This window comes from Cervus elaphus, chromosome 25 (genome assembly GCF_910594005.1).
Source record: "Cervus elaphus chromosome 25, mCerEla1.1, whole genome shotgun sequence".
In the NCBI taxonomy this organism is placed as follows: domain Eukaryota; kingdom Metazoa; phylum Chordata; class Mammalia; order Artiodactyla; family Cervidae; genus Cervus; species Cervus elaphus.
The window spans coordinates 40320244-40336119 of NC_057839.1; the positions used below are offsets into that span (position 1 = coordinate 40320244).

Sequence of the window (15876 nt, forward strand, 5' to 3'; positions counted from 1 at the left end):
CCAATATTCTTTTTTTTTTTTTCATTTATTTTTATTAGTTGAAGGCTAATTACTTTACAATATTGTAGTGGGTTTTGTCATACATTGACATGAATCAGCCATGGATTTACATGTATTCCCCATCCCGATCCCCCCTCCCACCTCCCTCTCTACCTGATCCCTCTGGGTCTTCCCAGTGCACCAGACCCGAGCACTTGTCTCATGCATCTAACCTGGGCTGGTGATCTGTTTCACCCTAGATAATATACATGTTTTGATGCTGTTCTCTCGAAACATCCCACCCTCGCCTTCTCCCACAGAGTCCAAAAGTCTGTTCTTGCCTGAAGAATCCCATGGAAAGAGGAGCCTTGCAGGCTACAGTCCATGGGGTCGCAAACAGTTGGACATGATTAAGTGACTAATCTTTCTTTCTTTCTTTACCATCTGAGCCACCAGGGAAGTCCAAGATAGAATGTCGTCTGTCTTTTATCAACATCCAGAAAAGGGATTTTTGACCCGGGATCAGTTCTGCTCTGAGATGCCCTGAAGGTTTAAGGTGATGGGGAAGGGAGTTCCCTGTGTGGCTGGGGCAGCAGGACCCTGGGGACAGTGACTCCTGACCTCTGCCACACAGGAAGGCTTAGTGTGGCATTAGGCTGGAAGCAGAGATGCTGGAGATAGGGAGAGGAAACAAGCCTTCCTGTCCTAAAGGGAATTTCTCCCCCTCCCTCCCCCCCACCCCCGCATTTTTTTTCTGTGAAACTTCATGGTGAGCCCTATGACCAAGGGGAGGAAGATCTTTCTGTAGTTTCTGCTGACATTTTCCTGCCGGGGCAGAGAAATACCCTCCATTTTAACCTGAAGTGATTGCAGAAGTAGATTTAAAAAAGGAGCCTAGATTCTGTTGGGCAGTCAAATGCGTGGGGACAGAAACAGCAGAACCGTGTTTTCTTCCCCTGAGGCTGGCCTTTGATCTCTGAGATGGCAGTGGAAAAATAGTCAACTGTCATTTCCCCAAATTAGCCCATCTTGACGTGGGGTCCCAGGCTGTATCTACCCCCCCTCTGCAGGTGGTTCCTCCCCTTTGCCAGGGGAAACCTCAGCTGCCCTTTTCTCTAACCCAAGTCAGAATAGCCAGTTGTTGTGATTCAGCTGATTTCAAGTTCCCACCCCGTTTCTTCTGACATTTATCTTCACAAGCCACAGTAGGTCCTCAAATACTCAAAGTAAGGGTTATTGGGGTTTTTAGCGGTTATAGCATTTGATGTCACCTGAATTTCACAAACTCTGCATAAACCCCCAGCTCTCTGGGTGCTCATCATCCAGGGAATGGATTATTCATTCAGGTTGCTAGCGGCCCTGGCCCTGAAGAACTGCGAAATCTGATTGTTTTTAAAGAGGGGCGGGGCGGGAGGTGGAGTACAAGGATTTACAGTTTTAACAAGTGTCCCAAATGACTCTTATTCACATTGGTATTCGAGATCTTTGCCTCTCAAAGATTCAGAAGTACCTGATTTAATGACTAAATCTACTATGCATACCCTGGAGGAGGAAACGGCAGCCCACTCACTCCAGTATTCTTGCCTGGAGAATCCCATGGAGAGAGGAGCCTGGCGAGCTACAGTCATAGAGTCACAGAATTGGACAGGATTGAAGTGACTTAGCATGCACACATGCACATATTATGCACAGAAACTTCACTTAGCATAATTATAAATCTGAATAGTATTTATTGAGCACTTATTATTGCCCAGACGTTGTGCCAAGGACTTTCCAGGGATATTCCATTTAATAGGAGTAATGAAAATGTTTCTTAAACCTGATGAATGATTCAGACTTTTCTATATTGAGTCACATTTTAAATGAACAAAGAGCTGTTGTTATAAAGGAACTCCAGATGGAGCTGGAAGCTGGAGAACTGGGGAATGCAAAGCAGGCCAGAAATAAAGAAACTCAAGAAAGAAGCACATTAATGGTACTCTATAATTATTAACAAAAGCTGTTGTACGTGTATTCTTTATTTCTACTTCCAGGCATTGACAGGCACAGCTCAGTTACTAGCTCCATTCAACGTCTTTCTTCCTACTGCTTTTTACTCTTTTATGGGGTGGGGTGAGAGCAGAGAGGCAGGAGGAAGAGAGAGAAGGTGAGAAGAGAAGGAGACAAGGATGGATCCTATGACTTTTTTCTCTGTTCCCTTATAATTTCAGCACAAAATGCAAGTGGGTCAGTCAACTCATGATTCTTGGAAGAGATAAGAATGTTCCCCAAGACTTGGTAAGAAAGGAGTTTGCTGTTAGGGACTAGAAAGGGGTTTTGAATTATTTATGGATTTTACTTTTTGTGTTCTTTTCAATCCCTCATGACACTGAAATTTGAGGGCTAGCTGGAAAAGCAATAACTTTCCCAGACAACCATCATTACTGTGTCTGTCCTCCCATATGAGCTGGTCTGTAAAGAAAGAAAGAAAGTAAGAGAAGTCACTCGGTCGTGTCTGACTCTTTGTGACCCCATGGACTGTAACCTACCAGGCTCCTCAGTCCATGGGATTTTCCAGGCAAGAATACTGGAGTAGGTTGCCATTTCCTTCTCCAGGGGATCTTCCCGACCCAGGGATTGAACCCGGGTCTCCTGCATTGTAGGCAGACACTTTACCGTCTGAGCTAAGCTGGTCTGTACTTGGGGCTAAATTCACTGGTCACAGAGATCAAACCAAAGAACAATTATTTCCCTGAGTCAACTAATTGTGTCTGCTAATACAGTTGAATTAGAGTGCACTTGTCACATGCACCTATTTAAAAATACATTGGTAACTGCATTTCTTCTCTCGAAAAGGAAAGCAAAGTAAAATCTTAGCATAAGTAAACATATTAGTTGAAACAGGCATGGAAAGAGAGAGAACCCAAGTGGGGATGGAGTGGGGGGATCTTTTAGAACTTTCTCTGTGCCTGGAATGAATCATATATATCTTAAAAAAGCATGAAGCCAAGGCGTGTTTAACAAGAAATCTCTTTCCTTATCTGTAGGACGGAGCTCCATTTTTATTTTTATTTTTTTTCTGTTCCATTTTTAAAGGTAAAAAACATGTCTTGTCTTGACACAAGAACATGAGGGTGGTATTTCTGACATGTCACCAAAAGAGGGTATTCACTGCAGTTAATGAACCCATGTCTCTTATTCTGAGTTTCAGTCTCACTTACCTGGACAGATGGGCTTCTGCTCTTATAGGAAGATGAGACCTGCATCTCACTTTCCATTTAGGTTGGTTTGGAAATTTTCGAGACTTTCTTCCTTTATTCCCCTTGGCCACTCCCTCATGGCCATCCTCAACCTCATCTTTTCTCTTTTTCTAGATCTGTTCCTCAGTGGTGTCACTAAAAAGTCCCCTTGACTGAAATTTCCCTCCCATTTACAGGTCCTGGAGATGTCCCTCAACTGAAATGGTGAGAAGCAAAGCTTTGTGTTTTTTTTTTTTTCCTAACTTTTACACTACAGGTGACTCCTGAGGAGTTCATGAACTACTACGCCGGGGTGAGCGCGTCCATTGACACTGATGTGTATTTCATCGTCATGATGCGAACCGCCTGGAAGCTCTGAATGTATGACCTGGGAACAGGGGACCTTAAGGGCTGCCATGTGGCTCCAAATGATTAAACATCAGCTCAAAACCAGGATCAGCGCTGAGTTCATATTCATTCCAGGGTTTCTTACGTGTTTACATATACTGTATTTTCTAGGGCAGAAGAAATAAAGGCGTTAAGTATTTAACTGTCACTTCTCTGAGGCTGTTTCCTTAGTTCTAAAATATATATCAGTTAAAATAAGGTCCATAAGTCTCCTAGAACCAGGCTAAAAAAAATTAGATTTCTTCCTTGGCTATTAATAAAATTTCGAAAATTATAATCCCACACAGGCACCCAGAGTGTTTCTCCACCTCCAATTAGATGGTGCATTTCTAGGTTGAAGAATTTATCTATTTTTAAGACTGATGGTAAATCTTCATGAGTCTCAGTCCCAATCTGGGGATCAGAAGGAGACCCCACGTTAGCCTCTATTTTCAGAGAGTTTCAAGTTTCAAAGTTTCAAGTTTCAAAACTTGAGTTTCTCTGCTTGCGGTTTCAGTAAGCCTCGGTTTGGCCAATAGATTTAAAATGACATTTTGGGGTCATTTTAAAGGCTGATGTGAGACTAGACACCTTTTCCTTGAGCAGTAGAGTCAGGACAGTGTCTGTGGTTAAATTCTGAAACTGGGCTGTGCTCTCAGGATTTATGTGGGACATCTCACCCTGTGAGTGGGCACATCACATCGGGGGTCTGGTGGAAGGTTCCTCTCTCCCCTCCCTGCTGTGGGCCCATCACGCTGAAGTTCCCACCAGCACGAAGAGACAGAGTGAGGCATAGACGAGGACCATAGGCACACCCCAAAGCTGAGTTTCCATCCTGACATTTTGTGGCTCAAAGTCTCCTCCTCTCAGGTCTAAGCTCTGGCTTCATGTTGTTGACATGTGAGCATCTCCCCAGGAGAAGCTTCTAAGCAAAGGCAGCGCCTGCTGCTGGAGAGTAGATATTGAAACTACAGCGCTCTCTGCCTGTTTTCTGTTCCTGGGCCAGAGATCAAAACACAGAGACTAGTCCTCTGGCTATCGTGCTGGAGGTGATGACCTTGTTACTCAAAGACAGTCAGCCATTCTGATCCTGGCTGCACTCCTCCCCTGGTTTGGGGACATAGACTGGGGTATTGGTCCCCTTTAAGATCTTATGTATTCAAGTGGCTCTGGATTTAGGGTCAGAACAGACTTGCCATTTTTCTTATCAGTTCACTTGTTTACTTGGTGAATTTGGAATTTGAGATTAGGATATACATTGATTTAAAAATTGTGAAAACAAAAGTTTCCGGGTGAGAAGTATAGCAATTGTTAAAGAGGACACGTTGCTTTGTTTGTTGTTGAGTTACCCTGATGACAGGCTGGAAAAAGGACCTTTTTCTTTAGGGTGAGAGCAACTCCATGTCATGGGAAGCTAGCTTTTTTGCAAATTAATTGCAAAAGTCTGGTTTTCTATTGGACTTATTATCAATGCTTATGTAGACAGTGGTTGTCCAAAAGGCACCAAATATTATAAAGAAATATAAGTAGAAAACCAGAGGAAGTTATGAAGAAATGGACAGAAAAATATTCATGTTTTCTGCAGCCTGGGCCTTGCATATTGTGACTAAAGAAGGGGTCTCCAGTTACCTGGGCACACTGGTTTCGAGCCTGCTGCTCTAGATAATTTGTGTCTTTGATTCCGGGGATGACTCATGCCTCTGCTTAACTGGGGCCATAGAATAAGCATGTGATTCTAGAAGGACTCAGTTGCAGCTACCAGCTTTGTCTTGCCCAGTAGTACTTTGCTTCCTGTCTAATTGGGGTGCAGGGCACCGCTATCAGATTTCTGATCATTCATGCCTCACAGGGCAGCTGGTCACATTCAGTTACCTCCCTTCTAACAGGTTTGGTTCTGGCCGGCAGTGAGGAATCTACCCACATTCCTCTCTACCCTGCCACCCTCCAGAAACCAGATCTAATAGCCCGTTGGTCAGTGTCACTCCATTCCTGCTCTCAGCCTTAACCTGTGACTAGGCCAGAAATCACTTATTATTTAAATCTATTCCTTCTGGTAGCAGTGGGAAGAACAGAGAAGAGTCATTAAAAATCATTTGCTAATATTTTTCAGTATATATTTTCTTTTTAGTTAACTTATACAGTTAAAACGTTACTCCCTTTGCAATTAAAAGCAAAGATAAACTGACCACTTGGGTCAGAAGATAAAAGAAAAAAAGTGTGTCCAAAAGAACACTTCAGAGCACTTCACCTGGACCTGGACAGGTTGGGCCTAGACCCTAGATATGATATTAGAAAAGCAAGCCTAAGAGAAGAGGATGAAATTGGCAGCTTTTCATGAAGCAGGAACAATGTATGGAAACATTCTGCAAATCAGGATTGGTGAGAACAGGCCGCCAGTATCTGCACTGAATCTGGGCCTCTAACCCCTCCCAAGGCAAACAAACCCAGGCCAGGCCAGAGAAGACCTTGACTCAGCCGCTGTCAAGAGCTGCAGGGCATCCTGACTGAATTCCAGTTAGAGGGCAAATGAGAAACCTGCGATGCATGAGTAGAATTATGGACTGAGGCAGATCTCCTCCAGCCAGTCAATGGGGCTGATCTTCAAAGTCATGTCAACCTTGATAGGATTTCTTCCCAGGCCCAGATGGTGCTCTAGGGGACAATGTATGGTTCTTTGTGGTTTGGTGGCCAAGCACAGAGTCACATTTCATACTGTAATAGCAGCTTTTAAGGCAGAGCTGGGCCCCCTCCAAGTAGGCCACATGCATCATGGTTTTAGGGTAAAGAGATACCCCATCAAAAAATATTTTTTGAGCCACTGCCGCGTGCCATGTTCTTTTCTAGGCTGTGGGGATAAGCAATTTTTGTTGTTGTTGTTCAGTCACTAAGTCGTGTCTGACTCTTTGTGATCCCATGGACTGCAGCATGCCAGGCTCCCTTGTCCTTCACTGTCTCCCAGAGTTTGCTCAGATTCATGTCCATTGAGTCAGTGATACCATCCAACCATCTCATCCTTTGCTACCCTCTTCTCCTTTTGCTTTCAATCTTTCCCAGCATCAGGGTCTTTTCCAATGACTCTGCTGTTTGCATCAGGTGGCCAAAGTATTGGAGCTTTTTTAAGGGCTGGTATAAGATCAGTCCTGGGTGTTCATTGGAAGGACTGATGTTGAAGTTGAAACTCCAATCCTTTGGCCACCTGATGCGAAGAGCTGACTTATTTGAAAAGACACTGATGCTGGGAAAGATAGATGGCAGGAGGAGAAGGGGATGACAGAAGATGAGATGGTTGGGTGGCATCACTGACTCAATGGACATGGGTTTGGGTGGACGCCAGCATTTGGTGATGGACAGGGAGGCCTGGTGCGCTGCAGTTCATGGGGTTGCAAAGAGTCGGACACGACTGAGTGACTGAACTGGAACTGGAAGCAATGTGCCAGAATAAATGCAAATAAAACTACTGGCTCTCAGACCAGTCTAACTGCACACAGTCTTTAAGAAATCGGAGAGGAAGGGAAAGGTGGGCACTGAAATTCGCCTCTCTGTCTTGTCTAGCTTCTGAAGCAGGGCAGTTGGGACCCTTCACACAGTGGTATATGGGAGATTCCATTGTAAATCTGATGGATGTAGACAATCAAGGAAAATACCCCTCTATTCTTGGAGGCAGGTCACTGGCCCTTCACTTCACTTAGCGGGTATGGATTGCCTCATTGAACCAGGAGAGTACCAGCAGGTGATGGATGCTTCCACCTACATCAGGCTTCTTACAGATGCAATTTTTTCAGCTGATGTTTAATCAAGTGGAGATTAAATTAACCAAATGTGTTCTTGGATGGTGTGTGGGTGTCTTTCTACTCTTTCTTCATGTAATTCTACTAACATGCTCTAAGGACTATCCCTTGTTGGATTTATGGGTATCTCTTGGGGGCATAGAATAAACAACTTCACAGCTTCCAGTTTTTCAGATTAGTCAGCAAACTTGCTTTCCTGGAAATTATAGCCTGTTCTCTTAAATGAAGAGCTTGGTGGAAAGACATAGACAAGTTTGAAATTTTAGAAATGCTTATGACTGAAGGGAAAACAAACATGCTGAGGATTTGATAGACTGTCATATAATGTTATTTATATGTAATTGATCCTTTGAGAGCTGTATTTCTAAGCACAGTTTACTTCTCCAAGTTGCTTATATGAAAACTACATAAACCTTGATAGAGATAGCTAGTTATTTGTTATAATAAAAACACAATAGATGAATCTCTTAAAATTATGTGTTCCAAAGCAGATGATGGTTGAAATCTGTTGACAGACACATGAACACATGATTGCCGGGGGTTTTGAGAACAGAGCTGTGTGAGAAGGGGCCTTTTTGTTGTCTCAGTTGGTGCGGTGAGGGGTTGTGGTGAAACAGCTCTTCCTCTCTGAGAATAGCACCATCTTCTTGTTTCATTCTCACACCTGCTTCGCCAGAGCCAGTATTTTCCTTCATAAAACAGAGTGGAAGGTGCTCCTCAGGAGAGAACCCCTCCCTGAAAAACATGAACAATCAACCAGCAGCTGAGGTTGGACCTCACCTCCACCAGAAAAGTATACGGAACCAGGGAGAGGACATCTCCAAACATAATGGCCTATCTTCTTTTGTTCTGGATTCTTCTCCCTCTTCTTCATGAATGGAATTCATTCATTATTGCTCTAGAGTATCATAAAGGTCCTAGTAGCCATTGAACTCTGTAGATGAATTTTCTGTTTCACCCAGGGTCCCATGAGCACCATGGGTCTCCGGCTCTGTGTTGGTTCCTGACAGTGGACCGGAGGTAAGCAGCTCAGATGCAGAAAGGGTCGCACCCAGCTTTATGTTATGCTGGCGAGGTAACCACTGTTCATCTCCAGTTTCACTCTGCTCATAGTAAATTTACAAGCGCCGAAGAATTGATGCTTTTGAACTGTGGTGTTGGAGAAGACTCTCGAGAGTCCCTTGGACTGCAGGGAGATCCAACTTGTCCATCCTAAAGGAAATCAGTCCTGAATATTCATTGGAAGGACTGATGCTAAAGCTGAATTCTCCAATACTTGGCCACCTGATGTGAAGGACTGACTCATCGGAAAAGATCCTGATGCTGGGAAAGATTGAAGGTGGGAGGAGAAGGGGACGACAGAGGATGAGATGGTTGGATGGCATCACTGACTCAATGGACATGAGTTTGAGTAAACTCTGGGAGTTGTTGATGGACAGGGAGGCCTGGTGTGCTGCAGTCCATGGGGTCACAAAGAGATGGACACGACTGAGCGACTGAACTGAACTGTGACTTAGAGCTCAAGCACCTGAAATTTGAATCAAAATCTGAGCCTGTAGTTTGTAATCCTGTTATCAAAGACTTGGGTACCTATTTCTTGATTATTATTATCTTATTTAAAAAAAGTTTTGGCTACACAGGGCGGCATGTGGGATCTTAGTTCTTTGACCAGGGATGGAACCCCTGCTCCCCAAAGTGGAAGTGCAGAATCTTAACCCCTGGACCACCAGGGAAGTCACGGGTACCTACTTCTTTGCTCATCTTAACCCTTGCACTCAGGAACTGGTATTGAATCTGGGAACATCTTGATCTTAAACTTGGGATGTCTGAGTTGCTGATGTCCTAGAAACACTCAGGCCCCATGCAGAGCTGAAGGCCATCAGTCCTCTGAGCGAGCCTTAGAACAGGACAACGACCTGCAGTTGAGACAAAACGACAGATGCCAAGTGGCCTGTTCTGCCAAGTGCTTCCACTTTGATGGGATAAAGTGCCACACGAATGCAGGAAATTATCAAATGTCAGGCATTACATCAGGTAAACCCAGATTGGTACTTTAGTTTCCCGGGATATTGGGAAATAAAATACCGTTCTACAAATTTCATACCCAGTCCTGCCAAAAATCTCATTTAGCGATATCATTCACTATCCATTTGCTTCAGGTTATCTCTGAAACTACAAAGTGAATGTAGTAAGTCACCGTTAATTCAGGCTCCAATAATTGAGTTCATTTAGATAGAGTGACAATTTACTTTTGTTTCATCTATGCTAAAACAAGTGGGACAAGTCAGTAACCTAAAGAAAATGGTGAAAGCTGGGCCCATCTATATTCATATGTGCTTTGCAGGTGCTTGGAGATATCTGTAATATTTGCATGCGAATGTAATTACTTATGCTAGTCACAAAAAGTTCCTACATATAAAACAATCCCAGGCCAACAGTTAGTTGACAATGCTTTCATTGCATAACTGAAAAAAAAATTATTTTGTTTTTAGATATTTCGAGATAGTGAGGTGTTCCTATATGCAAATCGTCTCCTGATAAGATTTTTAAATAGAAATTGAATAGAATTATGCTCCAAAACAATGTTTTTTTTTTTTTTTTGATTTAATAAAGTTTTATTTTTTAAAATATACAGCTGGTGGGACCTGTTCATGCATCTTCACCAGCAGCTGGGGCATCTCCACCCTTGGTGTTTCTGGTGTAAATCACTTGAGCTCTGTGCTTTGAAACCAGTTTAATAAGTCCTTTACTAAGGAGTTCCTGAAGGGCTGCTCTGGCCAGGGAACCACGAATCTTCAGTCTCTCAGAGACGACAGCTGGAGTTATAAGCTTATAGTTGGGAGCTTCTTTACAGAGTTTGTCATATGTTGCTTTGTCAAACAAGACTAGGTTATTGAGCTTGTCCCGAACTTTGCCTTTGGACCACTTCTTCTTTTTGGCCTTGCCCCCAGATTTGTTCACTGGATCTTTGTCTTTCTTGGCCGACTTTCCGGCATCTTTCTTCTTCTTGTCGTCCTTGGGCGGCATAGCGAAGGCCGGAGAGCAACTGCGACCACTGCCGCCTCGCTAAGATGTCGGACAAAAAGGAAGTGCGCCCCGCAAGCAAGCCCAGAAACCTCCGGCCCCAAAACAATGTTTTATAAAGCAGATTTCCCAAGATATTTATCAAATAAAAATTTAAATATTCTGTTTCAAAAACTGTGCATGCTTCTAGAGGTAGGCTAGGCAGGCACTGAAAGCAAGGGCTTGTCTTTCATAACAATAATTAGGATTTCATTTCTAGGAATCAGAGATTGAGACTTTTTGAGCTGCAAAGTTAGACATGGCTTAATTTACAATACCACCCTTGTCATTTTGTTACATTATCTGACTGTGCCTTGCTGTTAACTTGATTCTGATCTAGTAGGATTTCTGCAGTTTTTAGGCTTGAAACATTAACTGTTGTTGTTGTTTAGTTGCTAAATTGTGTCTGACTCTTTTGTGACCCCATGGACTGTAGCTCACCACATTCCTCTGTCCATGGGATTTCCCAGGTAAGAATACTGGAGTGGGTTGCTGTTTCCTCCTCTAGGGAATCTTCATGACCCAGGGATAGAACCCCCCTCTCCTTCATTGACAGGTAGATTCTCTACCACTGAGCCACCAGGGAAGTCTGAAGTATTAGCTAGTCTTAAAAAGAATTCATCTAGCTTTTCTATTTCCATTTTAAAGTATTTCCAAAATATATTTCTTTTTACTAACGAACTTGTTACATATCATGCTTCTTTAGGTTTACTTCCCTAAATGATGATGCTTCTGAATTATTTAAAAATTTGCCTGAGTGATGTTTCAGTTACAGTGATGAAATTTCTTTGAAAATGATTAGGCCCTGTTCAGACTGTACTCTCTTATGCTTTTAAAAGAACAGAACTTAATTACCCATAAACACCACTTTTTTTTGACAGCCAAGAATGAGAGTTTGAAAATGTGATGTTAATATTCCTTTTCCTGCAGGGCTGGATTACTGCCATCTGATGGGCCAAGCAAGTTCCCAGAATGCTCATCCTCTGAGCGATGCTTCCAAGACTATGGGGAATATTATTACTCTCTGGGCTGGTATTAAGGAATAGGGGAGGTTAAGGGTTGGGGAGAGAGACAGAACCTAGAGGTTGGTTACTACTCTGTGTATCTTTGCTCTTAACTCTATTGCCTGTTATAGGAAGCTCAGGGCCAAGCATGAAACACTAACACATATCCTTGCCAAATTGAGAAGCTGGACAAGTTTGCCTTTAGCAGCTCCCCTGTGGCTAGTCCCCTGCACCTGCTACTGAACCCTAGGCATCATATACTCCTGGGTACTCAAGGATCCTGGGAAGTACCCCACTCTCTAGTTCTATCCCTATCTAAGTGTTTGGTCTAGCCTCTCCTTCACTAAAAAAGTTTTCACCTATTATTTTATGCTATAAATTTCTCTGCCTTAAAGTATTAATAACAACCACCAATAAGATCATACAAAGTAAATTCTGGAGTAGCACTGTCCCATAGAACTTTCTGTAATGATGGCAGTGTCCTATATTGTATTCTCTGAGATGTCAGCCACTAGTCACAGATGACTAGTGTGACTGAGAAACTGAATTTTTCATTATGCTTAATTTCAATTGATTTAAAACACTGTATTTGGCTACTGCATTGGATAGCACAGCTCTAGAGATTTTTACCTTAATGCAAGAAATGATGGTTGTGATTTTTATCTTAATGCAAGAAATGATGGTCATAGGGGAGCTATAGCTGGCCAGTGGGCAGGCAGGCCCTTGCAGACGCCCCATTTCAGAGTCAGAGGGGAAAGGCAAGCCAGGCTTCCCCGCCTGATTTGCCTGACCTTGACTGGTGGCCAGTTGCAAAGCAAACTCAATAGAAAAGATTTCAGGGAGATGTAAACTGCTCTACAATGACCCACATGTTTTGACACCATTTCCTTCTTTTCCCTTGCCCTTTATCCCTCTCAGGTTTCAAAAGAAGACTTCTTGAACTATTATGCTGGTGTTAGTGCGTCTATTGACACCGATGCCTATTTCATTTTAATGATGAGAGAATCCTGGAGATTATGACTTTTGTCTATTAATTCTTTTGCAAATCAGGGACTTTCAGAGAATGGAATGAGTTTGAAAGAAGTCCAATGCTGTAGATTTTGATAAACTGAAGTTTCTGGGAGATCTGGAAGTTTAAAAGCAATAGATCTTCAGTCATCTTATTTCTTTACCTGGAACATGTTCATTTCCTTAAATGCCTGAGGATCTGTTTTCAAATCAGAAATAAAGGAAAGAAAGAAGGAAGAAAGAAAACTGTGAAGTGAAACTGAGAGGTGTTTCTTAGTGAAATAATGCCCTTGTTATAGTTGTGCCTCTTCTAGATGTAAATGTAGTTGTTTGTCTACACCTTCACTTTATCTGCTGTCTTTGGAGTCTGTAGTAGAAGGTGATAATAAAAGAATTGGAGGAAAATCCATCCTTGTAAAATTTCCTGAGCTTACTCCTTTTAATATTTCTCTTGGTGAATACTTTACAAATAAAATTTATTTTATTCTGAAATTCAAGGGTTTTTGGGGGGCTATTTGAATACTTTAATAGGGGATGTAAATTCAGCAAATTGCCACACTTGCCTGAACAGAGGACCTAAACACCTCCTGTGACCAAAGGAAGGTAAGTTGAACTGGCTCACCTGACTGAAGGTGGAGCTTCCTGGAGTGACTCACTTCCTGGATCAGCCTGTTAGGTTGCTTGAGAGAGATGCAAACAGAAAGAGAAGTGCCTTTTAGAAGCCAGGGAGGCTTTCTGGGCCTTTGTGGCAAACTGGGGAGGGGGGACTTTGAAACTGTTTTGGGAATTCACCTTTTTTGGTTGTTATTGTTAAATATTTATTTATTTGGCTGCAGTGGGTTTTAGTTGCTGCATGTGGGGTCATTGACCTTCATTGCAGTGTGTGAACTCTGTTGTGACATGTGGGATCTAGTTCCCTGACCAAGGATTGAACCTGGGCCCCCTGCATTGGGAGTGTGGAGTCTTAGCCTCTGGACCACCAAGGAAGTCCCTGGAATTCATCTTTTGAACTCATGCTTCTAGGCTACTCCCTAAGGAACATGATGTCAGATTTTCTGACTCATTTTTTCTGCCTCTAATGACTGCTTCCCAGGAAACAAAAACAGCTGGGCATACCCATAGGTCCTTCATTTTGGAAAAGAAGAAGTGTGGGTGGAAGAAGAGACAGAAGGCTAAAGCTGGGCTTCTCAAGCTTTAATGAGCCTACACGTCACTGGGATCTTGTTAATTTGCTAGTTCAGATTCAGAAGTCTGAGGTGAGGACTGAACTTCAGGCTTTCTAACAAGCTTCCCTGTGATGTTGATGCCTCTGGGTAAAACTTTGAGCAGTGTGGGTAAAGAGATACCAGCTTGGTTACTTTCAGTGCATTTGGCTTACTATTTGCCCACTTTGTTGGCCATGCTAATTTATGGTTTTTGACTGCTAGGCCATCCTCTTTCATGACTTTAAAGGTGTGAAAATCTGAAGAAAGTGCCAAAAAAAGCAAGTGCTTCCCAGTTACGTGTAGGAGAGAAGTAGCACTTGTGCGGTGGCATTTCAATTGGATAATTTCTCATAGTCCAAGACCTAGTCCTGCAGCCTTCCAGGCTCAAAGATCGGAGGGTGCCAGGCCACCAAGGGTAGGTTTATCTCTTAAGAGAGACCTCCACTGAGCAAGTTCATAGCAACTGATGCTAAAACTGGAATCCAAATCCTTCATTGACTATGGAGAATGCAATTCTTACGTTTGCTTAGACCACAACAGAAGACTTCATCTGGGTTTGAGGACGAGAGAATAATAGCTTTGCTCTCAGTTCAAGGTTGCCTTTAGCAGTTTATTCTCAGATATGACAGAGCAGTGCAAGAGGATATTTATGCGGGATCTTAGGGTAATAGTAGCTGCTATAATAAATAAACCTACACATTTTCAAAAGCTCAGATGAACTTATTTATAAGACATAAATAGAGTCACAGATGTAGGAAAAAAAAACCTTATGGTTACCAAAAGGGTAGAGAGGAGGGATAAATTAGGAGATTGGGTTTGATATACACACACTACTATATTTAAAACATATAACTAACAAGGACCTACTTTATTGCTTTAGGGAACTCTATTCAATACTCTGTAATGACATATACAGGAAAATAATCTAAAAAGGAGAAGATGTATGTATCTGTACACCAAATTCACTTTTCTGTACAGCAGAAACTAATACAACATTGCAAAGCAACTATACTCCAATAAGAATTAACTAAAAATATAACAAAACAAAAGCTCAAACATAAAATATATAATTATTTTTCATTCCTGAAGCAGTACTATGTATCTGCTGTTCATGGTTGGTGACCATGCAGGGATTTTGGGTTGCAGGACTCCTCCGTGTTGTGTTTCTGCTGCTCTCTAGGGTTTCATCATCAATAATACCCACACTGCTGAAGGGGAAGAGGTATAGAGAAAGCTGAAGAGCTTTCTGAAAAGCTTTGGTCTGGAAGTGACACATGTCGCTTCTGCGTGCATTCCATTTGATAATAAAGAGCCACGCAGTTACATCTATATGCAAAGGAGGCTGGGAAGTATAGTCCCAGGCAGTCCCACCAGTGAAAATTTACCTAATTTCAGAAAAGTACAAATTATGGTGGACAACTAGATTTTTGAGCAACTTTTGAAATAGGAGCCTCATTGCCTTCCATTTCCTTAAGGAGGCATGCTTCATGGTCTGGGAACCAACATGGAGTAAGATACCTCCCAGCGTGGAGGTAGAATGGAGGTCTCTCTCTCCTTAGGCATAATGGCAATGAAGAAAACAACCTCTACAACCATATAAGGTTCAGTTCAGTTCAGTTGCTCAGTCGTGTCTGAATCTTTGTGAACTCATGGACTGCAGCATGCCAGGCTTCCCTGCCCATCACCAACTCCCAGAGCTTACTCAAACTGATATCCATCTAATTGATGGTGCCAGCCAACCATCTCATCCTCTGTCATCCCCTTCTCCTCCTGCCTTCAATCTTTCCCAGTATCAGAGTCCTTTCCAATGAGTCAGTTCTTCGCATCAGGTGACCAAAGAATTGGAGCTTCAGCTTTAGCATCAGTCCTTCCAATGAATATTCAGGATTGATTTCCTTTAGGATTGACTGGTTTGATATCCTTGCAGTCCAAGGGACTCTCAAGAGTTTTCTCCAACACCACAGTTCAAAAGCATCTGTTCTTCAGCACTCAGCTTTCTTTCTAGTCCAACTCTTACATCCATACATGACTACTGGAAAAACCATATCTTTGACTAGACAAACCTTTGTTGGCAAAGTAATGTCTCTGCTTTTTAATATGCTGTCTAGGTTGGTCATAGCTTTTCTTCCAAGGAGCAAGTGTCTTTTAATTTCATGGCTGCAGTCACCATCTGCAGTGATATTGGAGCCCAAGAAAATGAAGTCTGTTTCCTTTGTTTCCTCAT

General features: G+C 42.6%; 2 protein-coding genes across 3 annotated transcripts in view; one reads left to right on the top strand and one right to left on the bottom strand.

Annotated features, from left to right (window-relative positions):
* CAPSL (calcyphosine like) overlaps positions 1-12939 on the top strand; it is a 31485-nt gene extending 18546 nt beyond the window's left edge. The window contains exons 5-6 of one of the 2 annotated variants that reach the window (XM_043887616.1): positions 3395-3422; positions 12358-12939. In XM_043887616.1, the coding sequence (XP_043743551.1) occupies positions 3395-3418 (24 nt within the window). In that variant the 3' untranslated portion in view covers positions 3419-3422; positions 12358-12939. Of the gene's footprint in view, positions 1-3394; positions 3423-3474; positions 3748-12357 lie in introns of those variants that run through there. The other variant, XM_043887615.1, reaches the window with a different exon arrangement.
* On the bottom strand, positions 9958-10491 carry LOC122683779 (40S ribosomal protein S25-like). The gene has a single exon (XM_043887617.1). It carries the CDS (start codon positions 10397-10399, stop codon positions 10022-10024), a length of 378 nt encoding a protein of 125 aa, XP_043743552.1. The 5' UTR covers positions 10400-10491; the 3' UTR covers positions 9958-10021.
* Positions 12940-15876: the final 2937 nt, after the last annotated feature.

What these genes read in the sequence shown, in the direction of transcription:
- LOC122683779 (XM_043887617.1), bottom strand. Translation starts at nt 10,399, where the DNA reads ATGCCGCCCAAGGACGACAAGAAGAAGAAAGATGCCGGAAAGTCGGCC.